Source organism: Dryobates pubescens, unplaced genomic scaffold (assembly GCF_014839835.1).
Source record: "Dryobates pubescens isolate bDryPub1 unplaced genomic scaffold, bDryPub1.pri scaffold_75_arrow_ctg1, whole genome shotgun sequence".
Taxonomy (NCBI): domain Eukaryota; kingdom Metazoa; phylum Chordata; class Aves; order Piciformes; family Picidae; genus Dryobates; species Dryobates pubescens.
In genome coordinates, this window is record NW_026530794.1 from 40 (window position 1) to 22,663 (window position 22,624).

At 69.7% G+C, this 22,624-nt stretch overlaps 2 protein-coding genes across 2 annotated transcripts in view; both read right to left on the minus strand.

The window, feature by feature from the left end:
* Nucleotides 1-267: 267 nt before the first annotated feature.
* Nucleotides 268-4,566, minus strand: DMWD (DM1 locus, WD repeat containing; the record flags this gene model as incomplete). The annotated part of the gene is made up of 3 exons (XM_054179529.1): nt 4,360-4,566; nt 2,459-2,641; nt 268-1,689 (listed from the first exon to the last, which is right to left on the minus strand). Coding segments are annotated over exons 1-3 (1,737 nt in total), but the record flags the coding sequence as incomplete, so codon positions are not given.
* A 579-nt stretch (nt 4,567-5,145) lies between these two features.
* The window catches only part of SYMPK (symplekin scaffold protein), a 52,294-nt gene continuing 34,815 nt past the window's right edge, over nt 5,146-22,624 (minus strand). The window contains exons 18-27 of the mRNA XM_054179521.1: nt 21,757-21,865; nt 20,701-20,801; nt 14,331-14,421; nt 13,348-13,449; nt 11,275-11,462; nt 7,442-7,618; nt 5,822-5,908; nt 5,647-5,709; nt 5,416-5,529; nt 5,146-5,307 (exon numbers count right to left, since the gene is read on the minus strand). Coding sequence (XP_054035496.1) covers nt 5,146-5,307; nt 5,416-5,529; nt 5,647-5,709; nt 5,822-5,908; nt 7,442-7,618; nt 11,275-11,462; nt 13,348-13,449; nt 14,331-14,421; nt 20,701-20,801; nt 21,757-21,865 — 1,194 coding nt within the window. The remainder of the gene's footprint in view (nt 5,308-5,415; nt 5,530-5,646; nt 5,710-5,821; nt 5,909-7,441; nt 7,619-11,274; nt 11,463-13,347; nt 13,450-14,330; nt 14,422-20,700; nt 20,802-21,756; nt 21,866-22,624) is intronic.

Sequence of the window (22,624 nt, forward strand, 5' to 3'; positions counted from 1 at the left end):
CCTCCCTGCCCCTCCTTCACCCTCCCTGCCCTCTCCCCACCCCTCTTTGCCCTCTCCTCTCCCCTCTGGCTTGCAGCAGAGCCCTTTTGTACCCTCTCCCCATCCTTCCTTCACCCTCCCTGCCCTCTCCCCACCCCTCCTTGCCTTCTCCTCTCCCTTCTGGCTCGCAGCAGAGCCCTTTGGTGCCCTCTCCTCTGCCCTCCGGCTTGCGGCGGGGCCCTCCCTCTCCCCCGCCCCTCTCCCCGGCCCCCCGGGGGCGGCACTCACGGCGGAGCCGGGCCGGGCCCAGGTGCAGATGAGTCCTTCCTGGCAGGCGGTGACGATGCAGTCCTCCAGGAAGAGCAGCACCGTCAGCCGCTCGTGGGCGATCTTCTTGCACACCAGGGGCTCCAGCAGGGGCACCTCGTGGAGCCGGGGGCACAGCGCCGTGCCCAGCACCTTGGCCGCGTCCAGCTTGCTCCCCCCGCCCCCCGGGACCCCCCCTCCGCCGAGCCCTCCCCCGCCGCCTCCCGGTTTCTCCCCCCCGCCGCCGCCGCCGCGGCTGATGTTGCCCAGGCTGTGGTACCGCTTGTGCTCCCTCTCCCCTCCCCCTCCCCCCGGGGCTGCCTTCCGCTCCTGCAGGGTTAAAGTAGCGAAGCGACCCCCGCCCGGTGCCGCCGGGGCAGCGCCGGAGCCGCGGGAGGAGGAGGAGGAGGAGGAGGAGGAGGAAGAAGAAGAGGAGGAGGCAGGAGCGGAGCCGCCGCCGCCGCCGCTCCCCGGCGCCGCCGGCTGCGGGAGGCTGTTGGAACGGGAGAGGGAACGAGGGAGCCCCGGAGGAGGAGGAGGAGGAGGAGAGGGAGGAGGTGGTGGTGGGGAGGACAGGGAGGCGTCCGGCGAGCCGGGCAGGGTGCGGGGCCGGGAGAGAGAGGGTCGGGGCGGGGAGAGGACCTCCTCGGTCAGGTCCCAGAGGCAGAACTGAGTGTCCTGCCCCGCCGAGCCGAAGCGGTAAGTCACGGCGGGGGGCGGGGGGCGAGGAAGGGGAGGAGGAGAAAGAGGCGGCGCGGGGGGCGACGAGGAGGAGGAGGAGGAGGAAGAAGAGGAGGAGCCGGGGAGGCTCTCGGCCGCCCCTTCCCTTTCCTTTCCCTCCTCCCCTTCCTCCCCGCCGCCGGCGCCGCCGGCCCCGACTCCTTCGCCGGCGAAAGGATCGAAGGCGACGGCGTTGACCCAGGACTTGTGGCCGCGGCCGCGGGCCACCACCCGGCCCTCGGCGAAGGACCAGACGGTGACCAGGTCGTCCTCGCCGCCGGTGACGACGTAGCGGCCGTCGGGGCTCCAGCAGACGCAGCGCAGGCCGCCGAAGTAGCTCTTCATCATCCCCCGCAGCAGGCGGCCCTCGAAGTGGAAGACGCGGAGGCAGCCGTCCTGCGAGACGCAGGCCAGCCAGCGGCCGTCGGGGGAGAAGGCGAACTCGTTCAGCGGGCCCTCCCCCACCTCCCACTTCAGCAGGGGGTTGCGGGGCCCCTTCCCCTTGCAGGAGAAGACGCGGAAGCCCTCCCCCTGCGCCACCAGGCTGTAGTGCGGGGGGGAAGGGGGGGAGGGGTGGGCGGCGTCGTAGAGGTAGAGGCGGCCGCTGGCGTGGGAGGCCAGGAAGAGCCTCTCGGTGCCCGGCAGCCACTTGACGAAGGTGACCTTGGTGCTGTCGATGAGGCGCTGCGGGGGGGGTAGGGGAGTGGGGGGAGAGAGGGAGGTGAGGTTTGGTTGCGGTGAGGAGGAAGAAGAAGAGAGGGAGGAGGAGGAGGAGGGAGGAGGAGAGTGAAGGAGAAGGGGGGAGGAGGAGAAGGAGGAGAGGGAAGGAAGAGGAGGAGAAGAAGGAGGAGGAGAAGAGGGAAGGAGGAGGAGAAGAGGGAAGGAGGAGAGTGAAGAAGAGGGGAGGAGGAGGAGGAGGAGAGGGAAGAGGAAAGAAGGAGGAGGAGAAGAGGGAAGGAGGAGGAGAAGAGGGAAGGAGGAGAGTGAAGAAGAGGGGAGGAGGAGGAGAGTGAAGGAGAAGAGGAGGAGAGTGAAGGAGGAGAGTGAAGGAGAAGAGGGAAGGAGAAGAGGGAAGGAGGAGGAGAGGAGGGGGGGGAGAAGAGGAAGGAGAGAGAAAGAGAAGAGAGGAGGAGAGAGCAGAAAGAGAAGAAGCAGCAGAGAGAGGGACAAGAAGAAAGGAGAGAGGGGAAGGAGGTTGTGAGGCTTAGTTTGGGCAAGGAGGAGGAGGGAGGGAGGGAAGGAGAGAGAGGGAGGGAAGAGAGAGGGAGGGAAGGAGGAAAGGAGAAGAGAGACCACCCTGCCCTTGCCCTCCTTGACCACCACTGCCCACTCCTGGCACCCTCCTGCCCACCCCTCCCCGGGGTTGGGCACTGCAGCCCTCCAGGCTTGGCCGCCCGGGGCGGGGCCCGGGGTGGGGCCGGGGGCGGGGCCCGGGGGCGGGGCCGGGGCCAACCTCCTCGTTGAAGGTCCTGCTGGAGTCCTTCTTGACCAGGTCGAGGCACTGGAGCTGCCCAGCCGAGAAGCCGACCAGGAGGGCGATGGAGTCGGTGCCAGCCGTGGCCTGGTTGAAGTCGTGGCAGGTGGGCTGGGTGCCCTTGTAGCTGCGCTTGTCGATCGGCCTCTGCAGGTCCAGGCACTGCCAAGGCAGGTGGGCAGCGGTGCCAAGCCTGCCCCCTGGCACCTCGCCCTCCCCATGCCGCCCAAAGCCGCCCTGGTACCACCCAAAGCTGCCCTGGTGCCACCCAAAGCCAGCCAAAGCTGCCCTGGTGCCACCCAAAGCCACCGAAAGCTGCCCTGGTGTCAACCAAAGCTGCCCTGGTGCCACCCAAAGCTGCCCTGGTGCCACCCAAAGCCAGCCAAAGCTGCCCTGGTGCCACCCAAAGCCACCCAAAGCTGCCCTGGTGTCAACCAAAGCTGCCCTGGTACCACCCAAAGCCACCCAAAGCTGCCCTGGTGTCAACCAAAGCTGCCCTGGTACCACCCAAAGCCACCCAAAGCTGCCCTGGTGCCACCCAAAGCTGCCCTGGTGCCACCCAAAGCCAGCCAAAGCTGCCCTGGTGCCACCCAAAGCTGCCCTGGTGCCACCCAAAGCTGCCCTGGTGCCACCCAAAGCTGCCCTGGTGTCAACCAAAGCCAGCCTGTGCCCACCCAAAGCCAGCCTGGTACCACTCAAAGCCAGCCTGTGCCCACCCAAAGCCAGCCTGGTACCACCCAAAGCCAGCCTGTGCCCACCCAAAGCCAGCCTGGTACCACTCAAAGCCAGCCTGTGCCCACCCAAAGCCACTCAAACCCAGCCTGGTGCCAAGCAAAGCCACTCAAACCCATTCAAATACAGCCTAGTGCCCACCCAAAACCAGCCTGTGCCACCCAAACCCACCCAATGCCAGCCTGTGCCCACCCAAAGCCAGCCTGTGCCCACCCAAAGCCAGCCTGTGCCCACCCAAAGCCACTCAAACCCATTCAAATACAGCCTAGTGCCCACCCAAAACCAGCCTGTGCCACCCAAACCCACCCAAAGCCAGCCTGTGCCCACCCAAAGCCAGCCTGTACCCACCCAAAGCCAGCCTGGTGCCACCCAAAGCCACCTTGTGCCCACCCTGTGCCCACCCAAAGCCACCTTGTGCCCACCCTGTGCCCACCCAAAGCCAGCCTGTGCCACCCAAACCCACCCAAAGCCAGCCTGTGCCCATCCAAAGCCAGCCAGGTGCCACCCAAAGCTGCCCTGGTGCCAACCAAAGCCAGCCTGTGCCCACCCAAAGCCACTCAAACCCAGCCTGGTGCCAAGCAAAGCCACCCAAACCCATTCAAATACAGCCTAGTGCCCACCCAAAGCCTGCCTGGTGCCACCCAAAGCCACCTTGCGCCCACCCAAACGTGCTCAAGCCCAGCCTGGTGCCAACCAAAGCCAGCCTGGCACCACCCCCAACCCGCCCAGCAGCAGCCAAAGCCAACCTGCGCCAACCAAACGTATCCAAACCCACTCGAGCCCAGCCTGGTGCCACCCAAAGCCAGCCTGGTGCCCACCCCGTGCCAACCAGGGCCAGCCTGGTGCCACCCAAAGCCAGCCTGGTGCCCACCCCGTGCCAACCAGGGCCAGCCTGGTGCCCACCCCGTGCCAACCAGGGCCAGCCTGGTGCCACCCAAAGCCAGCCTGGTGCCCACCCCGTGCCAACCAGGGCCAGCCTGGTGCCCACCCCGTGCCAACCAGGGCCAGGCTGGTGCCATCCAAAGCCACTCAAATCGGTTTGGTACCACCCAAACCCAGCCTGCTGCCCACCCTGTGCCCACCCAAAGCCAGCCTGTGCCACCCAAGCCCAGCCTGGTGCCCACCCAGCCTCCCCCCCCGGTGCTTACCCTGCGGCTCCCGCGGCCGCCGGCGCCGCTGCCGCCGTAGAAGTAGAGCTCCCGGCCCAGGTTGAAGCAGACTCTGCTCCGCTCGGCGGCGCCTCCCGGCTCCTCCGCGGGCGGCAGAGCCAAGCGCACCATGGACAACCGCACCGGCGGCAGAGCGGGCGGCACCGGGGCGGCCGAGCCCGGACCGCAGGCGGGAGGGGAGGGCCCGGGGCCGCCGGCGGTGGTGGAGGAGGAGGAGGCGGCGGCGGCGGGGCCGGCTCGGGGGCGGGGCTCGGGGCCCAGCAGCCGGTAAGAGCCTTCGCGGGTGCGGAACTGGCTCTTGAGTTCCAGCGGCTGCGCCGGCAGCGACGCCGGACCCTCCGCCGCCCCCGGGGCCGCCGCCGCCGCCGCCATCTTGCCGCCGGAACGGGGCGTGCCCACCCGCCGGAAGTGCGGCAAAGGTAGCCGGAAGTGCCCCTTGGGCCGCGGCTATGCTACTACCGGAAGTGCGTCACCGCCAGGCGAAAGGAGTCCGGCCCCGCCGCCGGATTGCCACCGGAAGTACGGCGCAGCCATCCGACAGGATTCCAACCCCCGCCGCCATATTGCCACCGGAAGTACGGCACAGCCGGCCGGAAGTGCCAGGCTCCGCTGCTCTAGCGCTACCGGAAGTGCTCCCGGCCGCGCCGCGGTCGCCACGGCAACGCGGACCCCCCCCCCAAAAAACCACAGCCGAGAGCCCCCGGAGCTGCTCCCAAGCCTTTTATTGAGCCACAGCCCCCGGGCAGGGGGCAGCCTCCGGCGGCCTCAAGCCTCAGCCGGGCCGGGAGCGGCATCAGGCCCCGGCCCCGGGGGCACCTCCGGGCTCTGGGTGCCAGGGGGAGGGGGCTCCGAGCAGGGGTCGCTGCCGGAGGGAGCCTCGGCCGAGGGGGTCCCGGCTGAGGAGGGGTCGCTGCCGGCAGAGGAGTCCTGGAGAGAGAGAGAGAGAGAGCGGAGGAGGAGCCGGGGGAGGGCAGAGAGGGGGCACGGGGGGGGAGGGGGCAGGGAGGGGAGGGAGGGGAAGGGTCCTGGAGGTACCTTGGGGGGGTCCAGGGCAGTGTCCGGGGGGGACTCGGTGCCCCCGGAGCTCTCCTCGTCCTCAGGGACGCTGATGAAGATGGGAGGGGCCTCCAGGTCCCCCTCGGGGGGGGTCTCGGTAGAGGGCAGCCCAGCGCTGGGCCCTGCCCCCCCGGCCGAGGAGGAGGAGGAGGAAGAGGAGGAGGAAGAGGAGGAAGAGGAGGAGGAGGAGGAGTAGAAGGAGGAGGAGGCAGAGGCTGCGGCCGGAGCTTTGCCCTTCCCTTCCTCCTCGCTTGGCCTCTTCGCAGCCTTCTCCTTTGGGGGGGGGGCACAGAGCGAGGGGGGAGAGGGGTGAGGGGGGGGGGGGGCAGGGGGCACCCCCCAGACCCTCTCCCCCCCCCCCCCCCCCCCCCCGAGCCGTCCTCACCTCCCCGGGTGGCACCTCCTGGGCATCAGGCTCGTGCCGGGCAGAGGCCTCCAGGACGGCCATGGAGGCCAGGGGGATGTGGGCTTGCTGCGGCGGGCACCGGGCGGGCACGGAGGGGGCACAGAGGGGGCACAGAGGGGGCACAGAGGGGGCACAGAGGGGGTCAGAGGCAGGGCTGGGGGGGAGGGGGGCAGCAGGGCACTCCCAAGCCTGCCCCGGGGCATGCTGGGAGTGATGCCAACCCCCCCCCCGGCACTCCCAGTGCCTCCTGGGAGCGATGCCAACCCCCCCCGGCACTCCCAGTGCCTCCTGGGGGTGATGCCAACCCCAGTGCCTCCTGGGAGCGATGCCAACCCCCCCCAGCACTCCCAGTGCCTCCTGGGGGTGATGCCAACCCCAGTGCCTCCTGGGAGCGATGCCAACCCCCCCCCCGGCACTCCCAGTGCCTCCTGGGAGCGATGCCAACCCCAATGCATCCTGGGAGCGATGCCAACCTCCCCTGGCACTCCCAGTGCCTCCTGGAGGCGATGCCAACCCCAATGCATCCTGGGAGCGATGCCAACCTCCCCTGGCACTCCCAGTGCCTCCTGGGGGCGATGCCAACCCCCCCTGGCACTCCCAGTGCCTCCTGGGAGTGATGCCAACCCCAATGCATCCTGGGAGCGATGCCAACCCCCCCTGGCACTCCCAGTGCCTCCTGGGGGTGATGCCAACCCCAGGTGCCCAGGGGGGTGGTGCCCATAGCGGGGGTGCCCAAGGGGGGGCGGTGCCCACAGTGGGGGTACCCAGGGGGGGCGGTGCCCACAGTGGGCGTGCCCAGGGGGGCAGTGCCCATAGCGGGGGTACCCAGGGGGGGCGGTGCCCATAGTGGGAGTGGCCAGGGGGGGCGGTGCCCATAGTGGGGAGGTACCCAGGGGGGGCGGTGCCCACAGTGGGGAGGTACCCAGGGGGGGCGGTGCCCATAGTGGGAGTGGCCAGGGGGGGTGGTGCCCATAGTGGGGGTGCCCAGGGGCAGTGCCCACAGTGGGGGTGCCCAGGGGGGCGGTGCCCATAGTGGGAGTGGCCAGGGGGGGTGGTGCCCATAGCGGGGGTGCCCAGGGGGGGCGGTGCCCATAGTGGGGGTGCCCAGGGGGGGCGGTGCCCACAGTGGGGGTGCCCAGGGGCGGTGCCCACAGTGGGGGTGCCCAGGGGGGGCGGTGCCCACAGTGGGTGTGCCCAGGGGGGTGGTGCCCATAGCAGGGGTTACCCAGGGGGGGCAGTGCCCATAGTGGGGAGGTACCCAGGGGGGGCGGTGCCCGCAGTGGGGGTGCCCAGGGGGGGCAGTGCCCACAGTGGGGGTGCCCAGGGGGGCGGTGCCCACAGGGGGGGTGCCCAGGGGGGGCGGTGCCCATAGCGGGGAGGTACCCAGGGGGGGCGGTGCCCATAGTGGGGAGGTGCCCAGGGGGGGTGGTGCCCATAGTGGGGGTACCCAGGGGGGGGCGGTGCCCATAGTGGGGGTACCCGGGGGGGGCGGTGCCCGCAGTGGGCGTGCCCAGGAGGGGCGGTGCCCATAGCGGGGGTACCCGGGGGGGGCGGTGCCCGCAGTGGGCGTGCCCAGGGGCGGTGCCCGCCGCGCCTCACCTGGTGCGGGGGCAGCGCCCGGGCGTGTGCCAGCAGCGGCTCGCGCAGCTCCGGGCAGCGCTCCAGGCTGGCAGCCAGCTGGGGAGGGGGCAGCTGCAGCAGCACCGCGAAGCTCTGGGGCCTGGTGCGCTGGCAGCACTTCAGGAAGCCCTCCCACACCTTGGGGTACTTCCACACCTGGCAGCAGGGGTGGGGGGCACGGCCCTCAGACCCCTGCCCACCGCTGCCAACCCTGCCCAACCCAGCCCCCTGCCCGCCCCACCGCTGCCAACCCTGCCCCCCTCGGCCCCCTGCTCCCCTCCCACACCTTGGGGTACTTCCACACCTGGCAGCAGGGGTGGGGGGCACAGCCCTCAGACCCCTGCCCCACCGCTGCCAACCCTGCCTGCCCCACCGCTGCCACCCTGCCCAACCCAGCCCCCTGCCCGCCCCACCACTGCCAACCCTGCCTGCCCCACCGCTACCACCCTGCCCAACCCGGCCCCCTGCCCCCCTCAGCCCCCTGCCCCCCTCCCACACCTTGGGGTACTTCCACACCTGGCAGCAGGGGTGGGGGGCACGGCCCTCAGACCCCTGCCCACCGCTGCCAACCCTGCCCAACCCGGCCCCCTGCCCGCCCCACCACTGCCAACCCTGCCTGCCCCACTGCTGCCACCCTGCCCAACCCGGCCCCCTGCCCGCCCCACCGCTGCCAACCCTGCCCAACCCAGCCCCCTGCCTGCCCCACCGCTGCCACCCTGCCCAACCCAGCCCCCTGCCCCCCTCCCACACCTTGGGGTACTTCCACACCTGGCAGCAGGGGTGGGGGGCACGGCCCTCAGACCCCTGCCCACCGCTGCCAACCCTGCCCAACCCGGCCCCCTGCCCGCCCCACCGCTGCCAACCTTGCCCCCCTCAGCCCCCTGCCTGCCCCACTGCTGCCACCCTGCCCAACCCAGCCCCCTGCCCCCCTCCCACACCTTGGGGTACTTCCACACCTGGCAGGGGTGGGGGGCACGGCCCTCAGCCCCCTGCCCACCGCTGCCAACCCTGCCCGCCCCACAGCTGCCACCCTGCCCAACCCGGCCCCCTGCCCCCCTCAGCCCCCTGCCCCCCTCCCACACCTTGGGGTACTTCCACACCTGGCAGGAGTGGGGGGCACGGCCCTCAGAGCCCTGCCCACCGCTGCCAACCCTGCCCAACCCAGCCCCCTGCCCGCCCCACCACTGCCAACCCTACCTGCCCCACCGCTGCCAACCCTGCCCAACCCAGCCCCCTGCCTGCCCCACCGCTGCCACCCTGCCCAACCCAGCCCCCTGCCCCCCTCAGCCCCCTGCCCCCCTCCCACACCTTGGGGTACTTCCACACCTGGCAGCAGGGGTGGGGGGCACGGCCCTCAGACCCCTGCCCACCGCTGCCAACCCTGCCTGCCCCACCGCTGCCACCCTGCCCAACCCAGCCCCCTGCCTGCCCCACCGCTGCCAACCCTGCCCCCCTCAGCCCCCTGCCCCCCTCCCACACCTTGGGGTACTTCCACACCTGGCAGCAGGGGGGCACGGCCCTCAGACCCCTGCCCACCGCTGCCACCCTGCCCAACCCAGCCCCCTGCCCACCCCACCGCTGCCAACCCTGCCCAACCCAGCCCCCTGCCCACCCCACCACTGCCAACCCTGCCTGCCCCACCGCTGCCAACCCTGCCCCCCTCGGCCCCCTGCCCCCCTCCCACACCTTGGGGTACTTCCACACCTGGCAGCAGGGGGGCACAGACCTCAGACCCCTGCCCACCGCTGCCAACCCTGCCCAACCCAGCCCCCTGCCCGCCCCACCGCTGCCACCCTGCCCAACCCAGCCCCCTGCCCCCCTCAGCCCCCTGCCCCCCTCCCACACCTTGGGGTACTTCCACACCTGGCAGCAGGGGTGGGGGGCACGGCCCTCAGACCCCTGCCCCACCGCTGCCAACCCTGCCCAACCCGGCCCCCTGCCTGCCCCACCGCTGCCAACCCTGCCTGCCCCACCGCTGCCACCCTGCCCAACCCGGCCCCCTGCCCCCCTCGGCCCCCTGCCCCCTCCCACACCTTGGGGTACTTCCACACCTGGCAGCAGGGGTGGGGGGCACAGACCTCAGACCCCTGCCCCACCGCTGCCACCCTGCCCAACCCAGCCCCCTGCCCGCCCCACCACTGCCAACCCTGCCCCCCTCAGCCCCCTGCCCCCCTCCCACACCTTGGGGTACTTCCACACCTGGCAGGGGTGGGGGGCACGGCCCTCAGACCCCTGCCCACCGCTGCCAACCCTGCCCAACCCAGCCCCCTGCCCCCCCCACCGCTGCCACCCTGCCCAACCCGGCCCCCTTGCCCACCCCACCGCTGCCAACCTTGCCCCCCTCAGCCCCCTGCCTGCCCCACCACTGCCACCCTGCCCAACCCAGCCCCCTGCCCGCCCCACCGCTGCCAACCCTGCCCCCCTCAGCCCCCTGCCCCCCTCCCACACCTTGGGGTACTTCCACACCTGGCAGCAGGGGGGCACGGCCCTCAGACCCCTGCCCACCACTGCCAACCCTGCCCCCCTCGGCCCCCTGCCCCCCTCCCACACCTTGGGGTACTTCCACACCTGGCAGGAGTGGGGGGCACGGCCCTCAGACCCCTGCCCACCGCTGCCAACCCTGCCCAACCCGGCCCCCTGCCCGCCCCACCGCTGCCACCCTGCCCCCCTCAGCCCCCTGCCCCCTCCCACACCTTGGGGTACTTCCACACCTGGCAGCAGGGGGGCACAGACCTCAGACCCCTGCCCACCGCTGCCAACCCTGCCCGCCCCACCGCTGCCACCCTGCCCCCCTCAGCCCCCTGCCCCCCTCCCACACCTTGGGGTACTTCCACACCTGGCAGGGGTGGGGGGCACAGCCCTCAGCCCCCTGCCCCCCTCAGCCCCCTGCCCGCCCCACCGGTGTCAGAGGGGCAGCAGCGGAGGGCGGGGTGGGGGGGTGGGCACGGGGCAGGGGGAGTGGGCAGGGGGTGGGGTCAGGGATGCCAAGGGGATGCCAAGGGCATACCAGGAGCCACCAAGGGATGCCAAGGGGGTACCAAGGGGGTACCAAGGGGAGGCCAAGGGGATGCCAAGGGATGCCAAGGGGATACCAAGGGATGCCCAAGGAGGTACCAAGGGGAGGCCAAGGGGATACTGAGGGGATGCCAAAGGGATACCAAAGGGATACTGAGAGGAGCCAAGGGATGCCAAGGGGGTACCAGGGGGATACCAGGGGCTACCAAGGGACCCCAAGGGGATACCAGGGGCTACCAAGGGACCCTAAGGGGATGCCAGGGGGATACCAGGGGCTACCAAGGGACCCCAAGGGGATGCCAAGGGGATACCAGGGGGATACCAGTGGCTACCAAGGGACCCCAAGGGGATACCAGGGGGATACCAGGGGCTACCAAGGGACCCCAAGGGGGTACCAGGGGCTACCAAGAGACCCCAAGGGGATACCAGTGGCTACTACCAAGGGACCCCAAGGGGATACCAGGGGGATACCAGTGGCTACCAAGGGACCCCAAGGGGATACCAGGGGCTACCAAGGGACCCCAAGGGGATACCAGGGGGATACCAGGGGCTACCAAGGGACCCTAAGGGGATACCAGTGGCTACTACCAAGGGACACCAAGAGGATACCAGTGGCTACTAAGGGACCCCAAGGGGATACCAGGGGCTACCAAGAGACCCCAAGGGGATACCAGTGGCTACTACCAAGGGACCCCAAGGGGATACCAGTGGCTACTAAGGGACCCCAAGGGGATACCAGTGGCTACCAAGGGACCCCAGGGGGCTACCAGGGGCCGCCCAGGGGGGGGGTGGGGCACCTGCTTCATGATGAGGCGCGCCAGGATGTTGATGACGAAGGCGCCGAGGCGCGGGTAGAGCGCCAGGGCCTGGATCACGGTGCGCATCAGCAGCACCGGCAGGGGGCTCTGCTCCAGCAGCTGCTGCAGCACCACGGCCAGCACCTCCGAGGTGTAGACGTTGCGCTCCCCCAGGCACAGGCTGGTGGCTGCCCGCGGGCGCCCCCCTCCGGTCAGTGCCCCCATGGGACCCCCCACGGGGCACACAGCGCGCCCACGGGGCACACAGCGCGCCCACGCCACCCCCATGGCACCCACAGCGCCCCCATGGTGCCCACAGCGCCTTCACACCACCCCCATGGCACCCACAGCGCCCCCATGGTGCCCACAGCGCCCCCACAGGGCCCACAGTGCCCTCACACCACCCCCATGGCACCCACAGCACCCCCATGGCACCCACAGCGCCCCCATGGTACCCACAGCGCCCCCACAGTGCTCCCACGGGGCCCACAGTGCCCCCATGGTGCCCCCATGGTGCCCACAGTGCTCCCACGCCACCCCCATGGCACCCACAGTGCCCCCACGGTGCCCACAGCGCCCCCGCGGGGCCCACAGTGCCCTCACACCACCCCCATGGCACCCACAGTGCCCCCACGGGGCCCACAGCGTGCCCACGCCACCCCCATGGCACCCACAGCGCCCCCATGGCACCCACAGCGCCCCCATGGTGCCCACAGTGCCCTCACACCACCCCCATGGCACCCACAGCGCGCCCACGGTGCCCACAGCGCGCCCACGGGGCCCACAGCGCCCCCACGGGGCCCACAGCGCCCTCACACCACCCCCATGGCACCCACAGCGCCCCCATGGTGCCCACAGCGTGCCCACGCCACCCCCATGGCACCCACAGCGCCCCCATGGTGCCCACAGTGCCCTCACACCACCCCCATGGCACCCACGGCGCCCCCACGGGGCCCACAGTGCCCTCACGCCACCCCCATGGCACCCACAGTGCCCCCATGGTGCCCACAGTGTGCCCACGCCACCCCCATGGCACCCACACCACCCCCATGGTACCCACAGCGCCCCCATGGCACCCACACCACCCCCATGGCACCCACAGCGCCCCCACGGGGCCCACAGCGCCCCCACGGTGCCCACAGCGCCCTCACATCACCCCCATGGCACCCACAGCGCCCCCATGGTGCCCACAGCGCCCCCACAGGGCCCACAGTGCCCTCACGCCACCCCCATGGCACCCACAGTGCACCCATGGCACCCACAGCGCCCCCACGGGGCCCACAGTGCCCTCACACCACCCCCATGGCACCCACAGCGCCCCCATGGCACCCACAGCGCGCCCACGGGGCCCACAGCACCCCCACGGGGCCCACAGCACCCCCACGGGGCCCACAGCGCCCCCACGGGGCCCACAGTGCCCTCACACCACCCCCATGGCACCCACAGCGCCCCCACGGGGCCCACAGTGCCCTCACACCACCCCCATGGCACCCACAGCGCCCCCACGGTGCCCACAGCGCGCCCACGCCACCCCCATGGCACCCACAGTGCCCCCATGGGGCCCACAGCACCCCCACGGGGCCCACAGCGCCCCCACGCCACCCCCATGGCACCCACAGTGCCCCCATGGTGCCCACAGTGCCCTCACACCACCCCCATGGCACCCACAGCGCCCCCATGGTGCCCACAGTGTGCCCACGCCACCCCCATGGCACCCACAGTGCCCAAACAGTGCCCACACTGCCCCCATGGCACCCACAGTGCCCCCATGGTGCCCTCACACCACCCTCATGGCACCCACAGCGCGCCCACGGTGCCCACAGTGCTCCCACAGTGCCCACAGTGCGCCCACGCCACCCCCATGGCACCCACAGTGCCCAAACAGTGCCCACACTGCCCCCATGGCACCCACAGTGCCCCCACGGTGCCCCCACACCTCCCCCATGGCACCCCCAGCGCCCCCCTGGCAGCCTCCCAGCGCCCCCCTGGCACCCCCAGCCGCCCTGGCGCCGCCCTGGCGCCGCCCTGGCACCGCCCTGGCGCCGCCCTGGCACCGCCCTGGCACCCTGGCACCTTTGATGATGGACTTCATGTCGCACTTGGCAGAGTCGATGTTGTGCAGGGCGATCAGCAGCTCCCCGGGGTTGAGCGGCGACACGGCCGAGGAGCCCTCCCCTGGCGGGCACAGCGCCTGGCATCAGCCTGGCACCGGGCTGGGCACGGCCCCGGGGAGCAGGGACGGCGCCTGGGGCCAGCCCAGGGCCCCTGTGCCCGGCTGGGTGCCAGCCCAGGGCCCCTGTGCCCGGCTTGGTGCCACCCCACAGCCCCAGTGCCCAGCTTGGTGCCACCCCACAGCCCCTGTACCCATCTCATTGCCACCCCACAGCCCCAGTGCCCAGCTTGGTGCCACCCCACAGCCCCTCTACCCATCTCATTGCCACCCCACAGCCCCTGTGCCCGGCTTGGTGCCACCCCACAGCCCCTCTACCCATCTCATTGCCACCCCACAGCCCCTGTGCCCGGCTTGGTGCCACCCCACAGCCCCTGTGCCCGGCTGGGTGCCACCCCACAGCCCCTGTGCCCAGCTTGGTGCCACCCCACAGCCCCTGTACCCATCTCAGTGCCACCCCACAGCCCCTGTACCCATTTCAGTGCCACCCCACAGCCCCAGTGCCCAGCTTGGTGCCACCCCACAGCCCCAGTGCCCGGCTGGGTGCCACCCCACAGCCCCTCTACCCATTTCAGTGCCACCCCACAGCCCCAGTGCTCAGCTTGGTGCCACCCCACAGCCCTGTGCCCAGCTGGGTGCCACCCCACAGCCCCTGTACCCATCTCAGTGCCACCCCACAGCCCCTGTGCCCAGCTGGGTGCCACCCCACAGCCCCAGTGCCCGGCTGGGTGCCACCCCACAGCCCCTCTACCCATTTCAGTGCCACCCCACAGCCCCAGTGCTCAGCTTGGTGCCACCCCACAGCCCTGTGCCCAGCTGGGTGCCACCCCACAGCCCTGTGCCCAGCTGGGTGCCAGCCCAGGCCGGTGCCAGGCGGTGCCCTCACCGTGCTGGGTGCCCAGCAGGCGATTGAAGACCTCCTTGACCACGATTGGGTTGAGCTTGATCAGCTTGGGCAGGGCCTGGATCACCTCCTTCTGCGGGGGGGGGCAGGGTTGGCACCGCCTGGCACCGCCTGGCACCACCTGGGTACCACCTGGGCATGGCCTGGCACCGCCTGGCACCGCCTGGGTACCAGCTGGGCATGGCCTGGCACCGCCTGGGTACCACCTGGGCATGGCCTGGCACCGCCTGGCACCGCCTGGGTACCACCTGGGCATGGCCTGGCACCGCCTGGCACCGCCTGGGCACGGCCTGGCACGGCCTGGCACCGCCTGGGTACCACCTGGGCATGGCCTGGCACCGCCTGGCACCGCCTGGCACCGCCTGGGCATGGCCTGGCACCGCCTGGCACCGCCTGGGTACCAGCTGGGCATGGCCTGGCACCGCCTGGCACCACCTGGGTACCACCTGGGCACCACCTGGGCATGGCCTGGCACCGCCTGGCACCGGCTGGCACCGCCTGGGCACCACCTGGGCATGGCCTGGCACCGCCTGGCACCGCTGGGGACCCTTGGGGACCCCTTGGGGACCCTTTGGGGACACCCTGGGGACACCTTGGGGACACCTTGGGGACTCCTTGGGGACCCTTTGGGGACTCCTTGGGGACACCTTGGGGACCCTTTGGGGACTCCTTGGGGACCCCTTGGGGACTCCTTGGGGACACCTTGGGGACTCCCTGGGGACCCTTTGGGGACTCCTTGGGGACTCCTTGGGGACACCTTGGGGACCCTTTGGGGACCCCTTGGGGACACCTTGGGGACTCCTTGGGGACCCTTTGGGGACCCTTTGGGGACACCTTGGGGACACCTTGGGGACACCCTGGGGACACCTTGGGGACACCCTGGGGACACCTTGGGGACACCTTGGGGACACCTTGGGGACCCTTTGGGGACTCTTTGGGGGACTCCTTGGGGACACCTTGGGGGACTCCTTGGGGACCCTTTGGGGACACCTTGGGGACTCCTTGGGGACACCTTGGGGACCCTTTGGGGACACCTTGGGGACACCTTGGGGACACCTTGGGGACCCTTTGGGGACTCCTTGGGGACACCTTGGGGACCCTTTGGGGACACCTTGGGGACCCTTTGGGGACTCCTTGGGGACCCTTTGGGGACACCTTGGGGACACCTTGGGGACCCTTTGGGGACTCCTTGGGGACTCCTTGGGGACTCCTTGGGGACCCTTTGGGGACTCCTTGGGGACCCTTTGGGGACTCCTTGGGGACTCCTTGGGGACCCTTTGGGGACACCTTTTGGGACTCCTTGGGGACACCTTGGGGACCCTTTGGGGGACTCCTTGGGGACACCTTGGGGACCCTTTGGGGACACCTTGGGGACACCTTGGGGACCCTTTGGGGACCCTTTGGGGACCCTTTGGGGACACCTTGGGGACTCCTTGGGGACACCTTGGGGACCCCTTGGGGACACCTTGGGGACTCCTTGGGGACCCTTTGGGGACCCTTTGGGGACCCTTTGGGGACTCCTTGGGGACCCTTTGGGGACTCCTTGGGGACCCTTTGGGGGACTCCTTGGGGACCCTTTGGGGACTCCTTGGGGACCCTTTGGGGACACCTTGGGGACCCTTTGGGGACTCCTTGGGGACACCTTGGGGACCCCTTGGGGACTCCTTGGGGACACCTTGGGGACCCTTTGGGGACTCCTTGGGGACCCTTTGGGGACTCCTTGGGGACACCTTGGGGACCCTTTGGGGACTCCTTGGGGACTCCTTGGGGACACCTTGGGGACCCTTGGGGACTCCTTGGGGACCCTTTGGGGACACCTTGGGGACACCTTGGGGGACTCCTTGGGGACACCTTGGGGGACACCTTGGGGACCCTTGGGGACTCCTTGGGGACTCCTTGGGGACACCTTGGGGACCCTTTGGGGACACCATGGGGACTCCTTGGGGGACTCCTTGGGGACCCTTTGGGGACACCTTGGGGACCCTTTGGGACACCTTGGGGACTCCTTGGGGACTCCTTGGGGACACCTTGGGGACACCTTGGGGACTCCTTGGGGACCCCTTGGGGACCCTTTGGGGACACCTTGGGGACACCTTGGGGACCCTTTGGGGGACACCTTGGGGGACTCCTTGGGGACTCCTTGGGGACCCTTTGGGACTCCTTGGGGACTCCTTGGGGACCCCTTGGGACCCTTTGGGGACTCCTTGGGGACTCCTTGGGGACCCCTTGGGACCCTTTGGGGACTCCTTGGGGACCCCTTGGGGACTCCTTGGGGGACTCCTTGGGGACTCCTTGGGGACTCCTTGGGGACCCTTTGGGGACTCCTTGGGGACACCTTGGGGACTCCTTGGGGACCCTTTGGGGTCACCCTGGGGACCCTTTGGGGACTCCTTGGGGACACTTTGGGGACCCTTTGGGGGACTCCTTGGGGACTCCTTGGGGGACCCTTGGGGACCCTTTGGGGGACTCCTTGGGGACTCTTTGGGGACCCTTTGGGGACTCTTTGGGGACACTTGGGGACAGCTGAGGACTCTTTGGGGACACTTGGGGACACCTTAGGGACCCTTTGGGACACCTTGGGGACTCCTTGGGGACCCTTTGGGGACTCCTTGGGGACACCTTGGGGACCCTTTGGGGACTCCTTGGGGACACCTTGGGGACTCCTTGGGGACTCCTTGGGGACTCCTTGGGGGACTCCTTGGGGACCCTTTGGGGACACCTTGGGGACTCCTTGGGGACCCTTTGGGGACTCCTTGGGGACCCTTTGGGGACACCTTGGGGACTCCTTGGGGGACTCCTTGGGGACTCCTTGGGGACATCTTGGGGACACCTTGGGGACACCTTGGGGACCCTTTGGGGGACTCCTTGGGGACCCTTTGGGGGACTCCTTGGGGACACCTTGGGGACCCTTTGGGGACTCCTTGGGGACCCTTTGGGGACCCTTTGGGGACACCTTGGGGACACCTTGGGGACTCCTTGGGGACCCTTTGGGGACACCTTGGGGACCCTTTGGGGACACCTTGGGGGCTCCTTGGGGACACCTTGGGGACACCTTGGGGACTCCTTGGGGACCCTTTGGGGACACCTTGGGGACTCCTTGGGGACTCCTTTGGGGACCCTTTGGGGACATCCTTGGGGACACCTTGGGGACCCTTTGGGGACACCTTGGGGCTCCTTGGGGACCCATTGGGGAACCTTGGGACTCCTTGGGGACCCATTTGGGGACCCTTGGGGACTACTTGGGGACCCCTTTGGGGACACCTTTGGGGACTCCTTGGGGACACCTTGGGGACACCTGGGGGACACCTGGGGGACAGCTTGGGGGACACCTTGGGGGACACCTTTGGGGACTCCTTGGGGACACCTTGGGGACTCCTTGGGGACTCTTGGGACACCTTTGGGGACTCCTTGGGGACACCTTGGGGACACCTTGGGGACCCTTTGGGGACACCTTGGGGACTCCTTGGGGACACCTTGGGGACCCTTGGGGACTCCTTGGGGACCCTTTGGGGACTCCTTGGGGACACCTTGGGACACCTTTGGGACACCCTGGGGACTCCTTGGGGACCCTTTGGGGACACCCTGGGGACACCTTGGGGACACCTTGGGGACCCTTTGGGGACCCCTTGGGGACCCTTTGGGGACACCTTGGGGACCCCTTGGGGACTCCTTGGGGACACCTTGGGGACTCCTTGGGGACCCCTTGGGGACCCTTTGGGGACACCTTGGGGACACCTTGGGGACTCCTTGGGGGACTCCTTGGGGGACCTCCTTGGGGACCCTTGGGGCACGCTTGGGGACTCCTTGGGGATCTTCCTTGGGGAACCCTTTGGGGACTCCTTGGGGACACCTTGGGGACCCTTTGGGGACAACAATTGGGGGCTCCTTGGGGACAACCTTGGGGACACCTTGGGGACCTTCCTTGGGGACCCTTTGGGGAACCTTGGGGACTACCTGGGGACCGCCTGGGGACCCTTTGGGACTTCCTTGGGGACACCGTTGGGGAACTTCCTTGGGGACACCTAGGGGACAGCCTTGGGGACACCCTTGGGGGAACCTTTGGGGACCTTCCTTGGGGACAACCTTGGGGACTCCTTGGGGACACCTTGGGGGACCCTTTGGGGACTCCTTGGGACACCTTGGGGACACCTGGGGACCCTTTGGGACACCTTGGGGACTCCTGGGGACACCTTGGGGACACCTGGGACTCCTTGTGGACCCTTTGGGGACTCCTTGTGGACACCTTGGGGACCCGTTGGGGACCCGTTGGGGACTCCTTTGGGGACCCTTTGGGGACACCCTGGGGACACCTTACGGACCTTGGGGACCCTTTGGGGACCCCTGGGGACCCTTTGGGGACCCCTTGGGGACCCCCTTGGGGACCCCTTGGGGACACCTTGGGGGACTCCTTGTGACCCCTTGTGGACCCTTTGGGGACACCTTGGGGACACCTTGGGGACCCCCCTTGGGGACTCTTGGGGAACCCTTTGGGGACTCCTTGGGGACCCCTTGGGGACCCTTGGGGACACCTGGGGACCCCTTGGGGACCTGCCTTGGGGACTCCTTGGGGGACCACCTTGGGGACTCCTTGGGGACACCCTTTGGGGACCCCTTGGGGACCCTTGGGGGACACCTTGGGGACTCCTTGGGGACTCCTTGGGGACACCTTGGGGACCCTTTGGGGACACCTTGGGGACTCCTTGGGGACCCTTTGGGGACACCTTGGGGACCCTTTGGGGACTCCTTGGGGACCCTTTGGGGACTCCCTGGGGACACCTTGGGGACACCCTGGGGACACCTTGGGGACACCTTGGGGACACCCTGGGGACACCTTGGGGACACCTTGGGGACACCCTGGGGACACCTTGGGGACACCTTGGGGACACCTTGGGGACACCCTGGGGACTCCTTGGGGACACCTTGGGGACCCTTTGGGGACTCCTTGGGGACTCCTTGGGGACCCTTTGGGGACACCTTGGGGACACCTTGGGGACCCTTTGGGGACCCTTGGGGGACTCCTTGGGGACTCCTTGGGGACCCTATGGGGGACACCTTGGGGACACCTTGGGGACTCCTTGGGGACCCTTTGGGGACCCTTTGGGGACTCCTTGGGGACCCTTTGGGGACCCTTTGGGGACTCCTTGGGGACCCTTTGGGGGACTCCTTGGGGACACCTTGGGGACCCTTTGGGGACCCTTTGGGGGACTCCTTGGGGACTCCTTGGGGACCCCTTGGGGACCCTTTGGGGACACCTTGGGGACCCCTTGGGGACTCCTTGGGGACTCCTTGGGGACACCTTGGGGACTCCTTGGGGACACCTTGGGGACTCCTTGGGGACCCTTTGGGGACTCCCTGGGGACACCTTGGGGACCCCTTGGGGACCCTTTGGGGACACCTTGGGGACTCCTTGGGGACCCTTGGGGACACCTTGGGGGACTCCTTGGGGACTCCTTGGGGACACCTTGGGGACCCTTTGGGGACTCCTTGGGGACTCCTTGGGGACCCTTTGGGGACACCTTGGGGACACCTTGGGGACCCCTTTGGGGACCCTTTGGGGGACTCCTTGGGGACTCCTTAGGGACCCTTTGGGGACACCTTGGGGACACCTTGGGGACTCCTTGGGGACCCTTTGGGGACCCTTTGGGGGACTCCTTGGGGACCCTTTGGGGACCCCTTGGGGACCCTTTGGGGACTCCTTGGGGACCCTTTGGGGGACTCCTTGGGGACACCTTGGGGACCCTTTGGGGACCCTTTGGGGACACCTTGGGGACTCCTTGGGGACACCTTGGGGACACCTTGGGGACCCTTTGGGGACCCTTTGGGGACACCTTGGGGACTCCTTGGGGACTCCTTGGGGACACCTTGGGGACCCTTTGGGGACCCTTTGGGGACACCTTGGGGACTCCTTGGGGACACCTTGGGGACCCTTTGGGGACACCTTGGGGACTCCTTGGGGACACCTTGGGGACCCTTTGGGGACCCTCTGGGGACTCCTTGGGGACCCTTTGGGGACCCTTTGGGGGACTCCTTGGGGACCCTTTGGGGACCCCTTGGGGACCCTTTGGGGACTCCTTGGGGACTCCTTGGGGACCCTTTGGGGACCCTTTGGGGAACCTTTGGGGACTCCTTGGGGACCCTTTGGGGACACCCTGGGGACACCTTGGGGACACTTTGGGGACACCTTGGGGACACCTTGGGGACACCTTGGGGACCCTTTGGGGACTCCTTGGGGACTCCTTGGGGACCCTTTGGGGACTCCTTGGGGACTCCTTGGGGACCCTTTGGGGACACCTTGGGGACTCCTTGGGGACACCTTGGGGACACTCTGGGGACCCCCTGTGCCCCCCCAAACCTTCTCCAGGCCGTTGAGCACCGGGATGAGGAAGCGAACGTCCGGCAGCCGCTTGTGGTAGAGCTCCCTGACCCTCTTCACCAGCTCAGGGGAGGGTGGCACTGCCAGCAGGGGGCACCAGGCTCAGCACCCACGCCTGGCACGGTGCCCCCCAGGGTGCCACCCCCCCCCCCAGTGCCCCCCAGGGTGCCAACCCCCCCCCCCCCCCCCCCCCCCCCCCCCCCGGTGCCCTCTTGGTGTCTCCCTGCCCTGTGCCACCCTCTGCTCCCTGATGCCCTCCCTGGTGCCCACCCTGATGCCACCACCCCCCAGTGCCACCCTCCCTTCCCTGCTACCCTCCCTGATGCCACCATCCCCTCCCTGGTGCCCTCCCTGGTGCCACCACCCCCCTCAGTGCCACCCTGCCCTCCCTGGTGCCCACCCTGATGCCACCACCCCCCAGTGCCACCCTCCCTTCCCTGCTACCCTCCCTGATGCCACCATCCCCTCCCTGATGCCCTCCCTGGTGCCACCCTGCCCTCCCTGATGCCCTCCCAGCTGCCACCACCCCCCTCAGTGCCACCCTCCCCTCCCTGGTGCCCTCCCTGGTGCCACCACCGCCCTTAGTGCCACCCTCCCCTCCCTGGTGCCCTCCCAGCTGCCACCACACCCCTCAGTGCCACCCTCCCCTCCCTGGTGCCCTCCCTGGTGCCACCATCCCCCTCAGTGCCACCCTGCCCTCCCTGGTGCCCACCCTGATGCCACCACCCCCCTTAGTGCCACCCTCCCCTCCCTGGTGCCCTCCCTGGTGCCACCACCGCCCTTAGTGCCACCCTCCCCTCCCTGGTGCCCTCCCTGGTGCCACCATCCCCCTCAGTGCCACCCTGCCCTCCCTGGTGCCCACCCTGATGCCACCACCCCCCTTAGTGCCACCCTCCCCTCCCTGCTGCCCACCCTGATGCCACCACCCCCCTTAGTGCCACCCTCCCCTCCCTGCTGCCCTCCCTGGTGCCCTCCCCGGTGCCCCCCTGCCCCCTGGTGCCCGGGGGTGCCCGGGGGTGCCCGGGGGTGCCGCACCCTTGTCGGTGAGGCTGTGCAGGCACCGAGTCACCAAGGTCTCAGCTCCCTTGGGGCAATTCTCCACCAGCAGCAGCAGCTCCGGAGAGTTCATCCCCATGCCGCGGATCTGCCAGCAGGGGGCGCCCTCAGCACTGCCCCCGCGGCTGGGCACAGCCACCCAGTGCCCCCCAGGGCTGGCACAGCCACCCAGTGCCCCCCAGGGCTGGCACAGCTACCCAGGGCTGGCACAGCCACCCAGTGCCCCCCAGGGCTGGGCACAGCCCCCCAGGGCTGGGCACAGCCACCCAGTGCCCCCCAGGGCTGGCACAGCCACCCAGGGCTGGGCACAGCCACCCAGTGCCCCCCAGGGCTGGGCACAGCCACCCAGGGCTGGGCAGAGTCACCCAGGGCTGGGCACAGCCACCCAGTGCCCCCCAGGGCTGAGCAGAGTCACCCAGTGCCCCCCAGGGCTGGGCAGAGCTACCCAGGGCTGGGCACAGCCACCCAGTGCCCCCCAGGGCTGGCACAGCCACCCAGTGCCCCCCAGGGCTGGCACAGCCACCCAGGGCTGGGCACAGCCACCCAGTGCCCCCCAGGGCTGGGCAGAGTCACCCAGGGCTGGGCACAGCCACCCAGTGCCCCCCAGGGCTGGGCACAGCCACCCAGTGCCCCCCAGGGCTGGGCAGAGCCACCCAGGGCTGGGCACAGCCACCCAGTGCCACCCAGGGCTGGGCAGAGTCACCCAGGGCTGGGCACAGCCACCCAGTGCCCCCCAGGGCTGGCACAGCCACCCAGGGCTGGGCACAGCCACCCAGTGCCCCCCAGGGCTGGGCAGAGTCACCCAGGGCTGGGCACAGCCACCCAGTGCCCCCCAGGGCTGGCACAG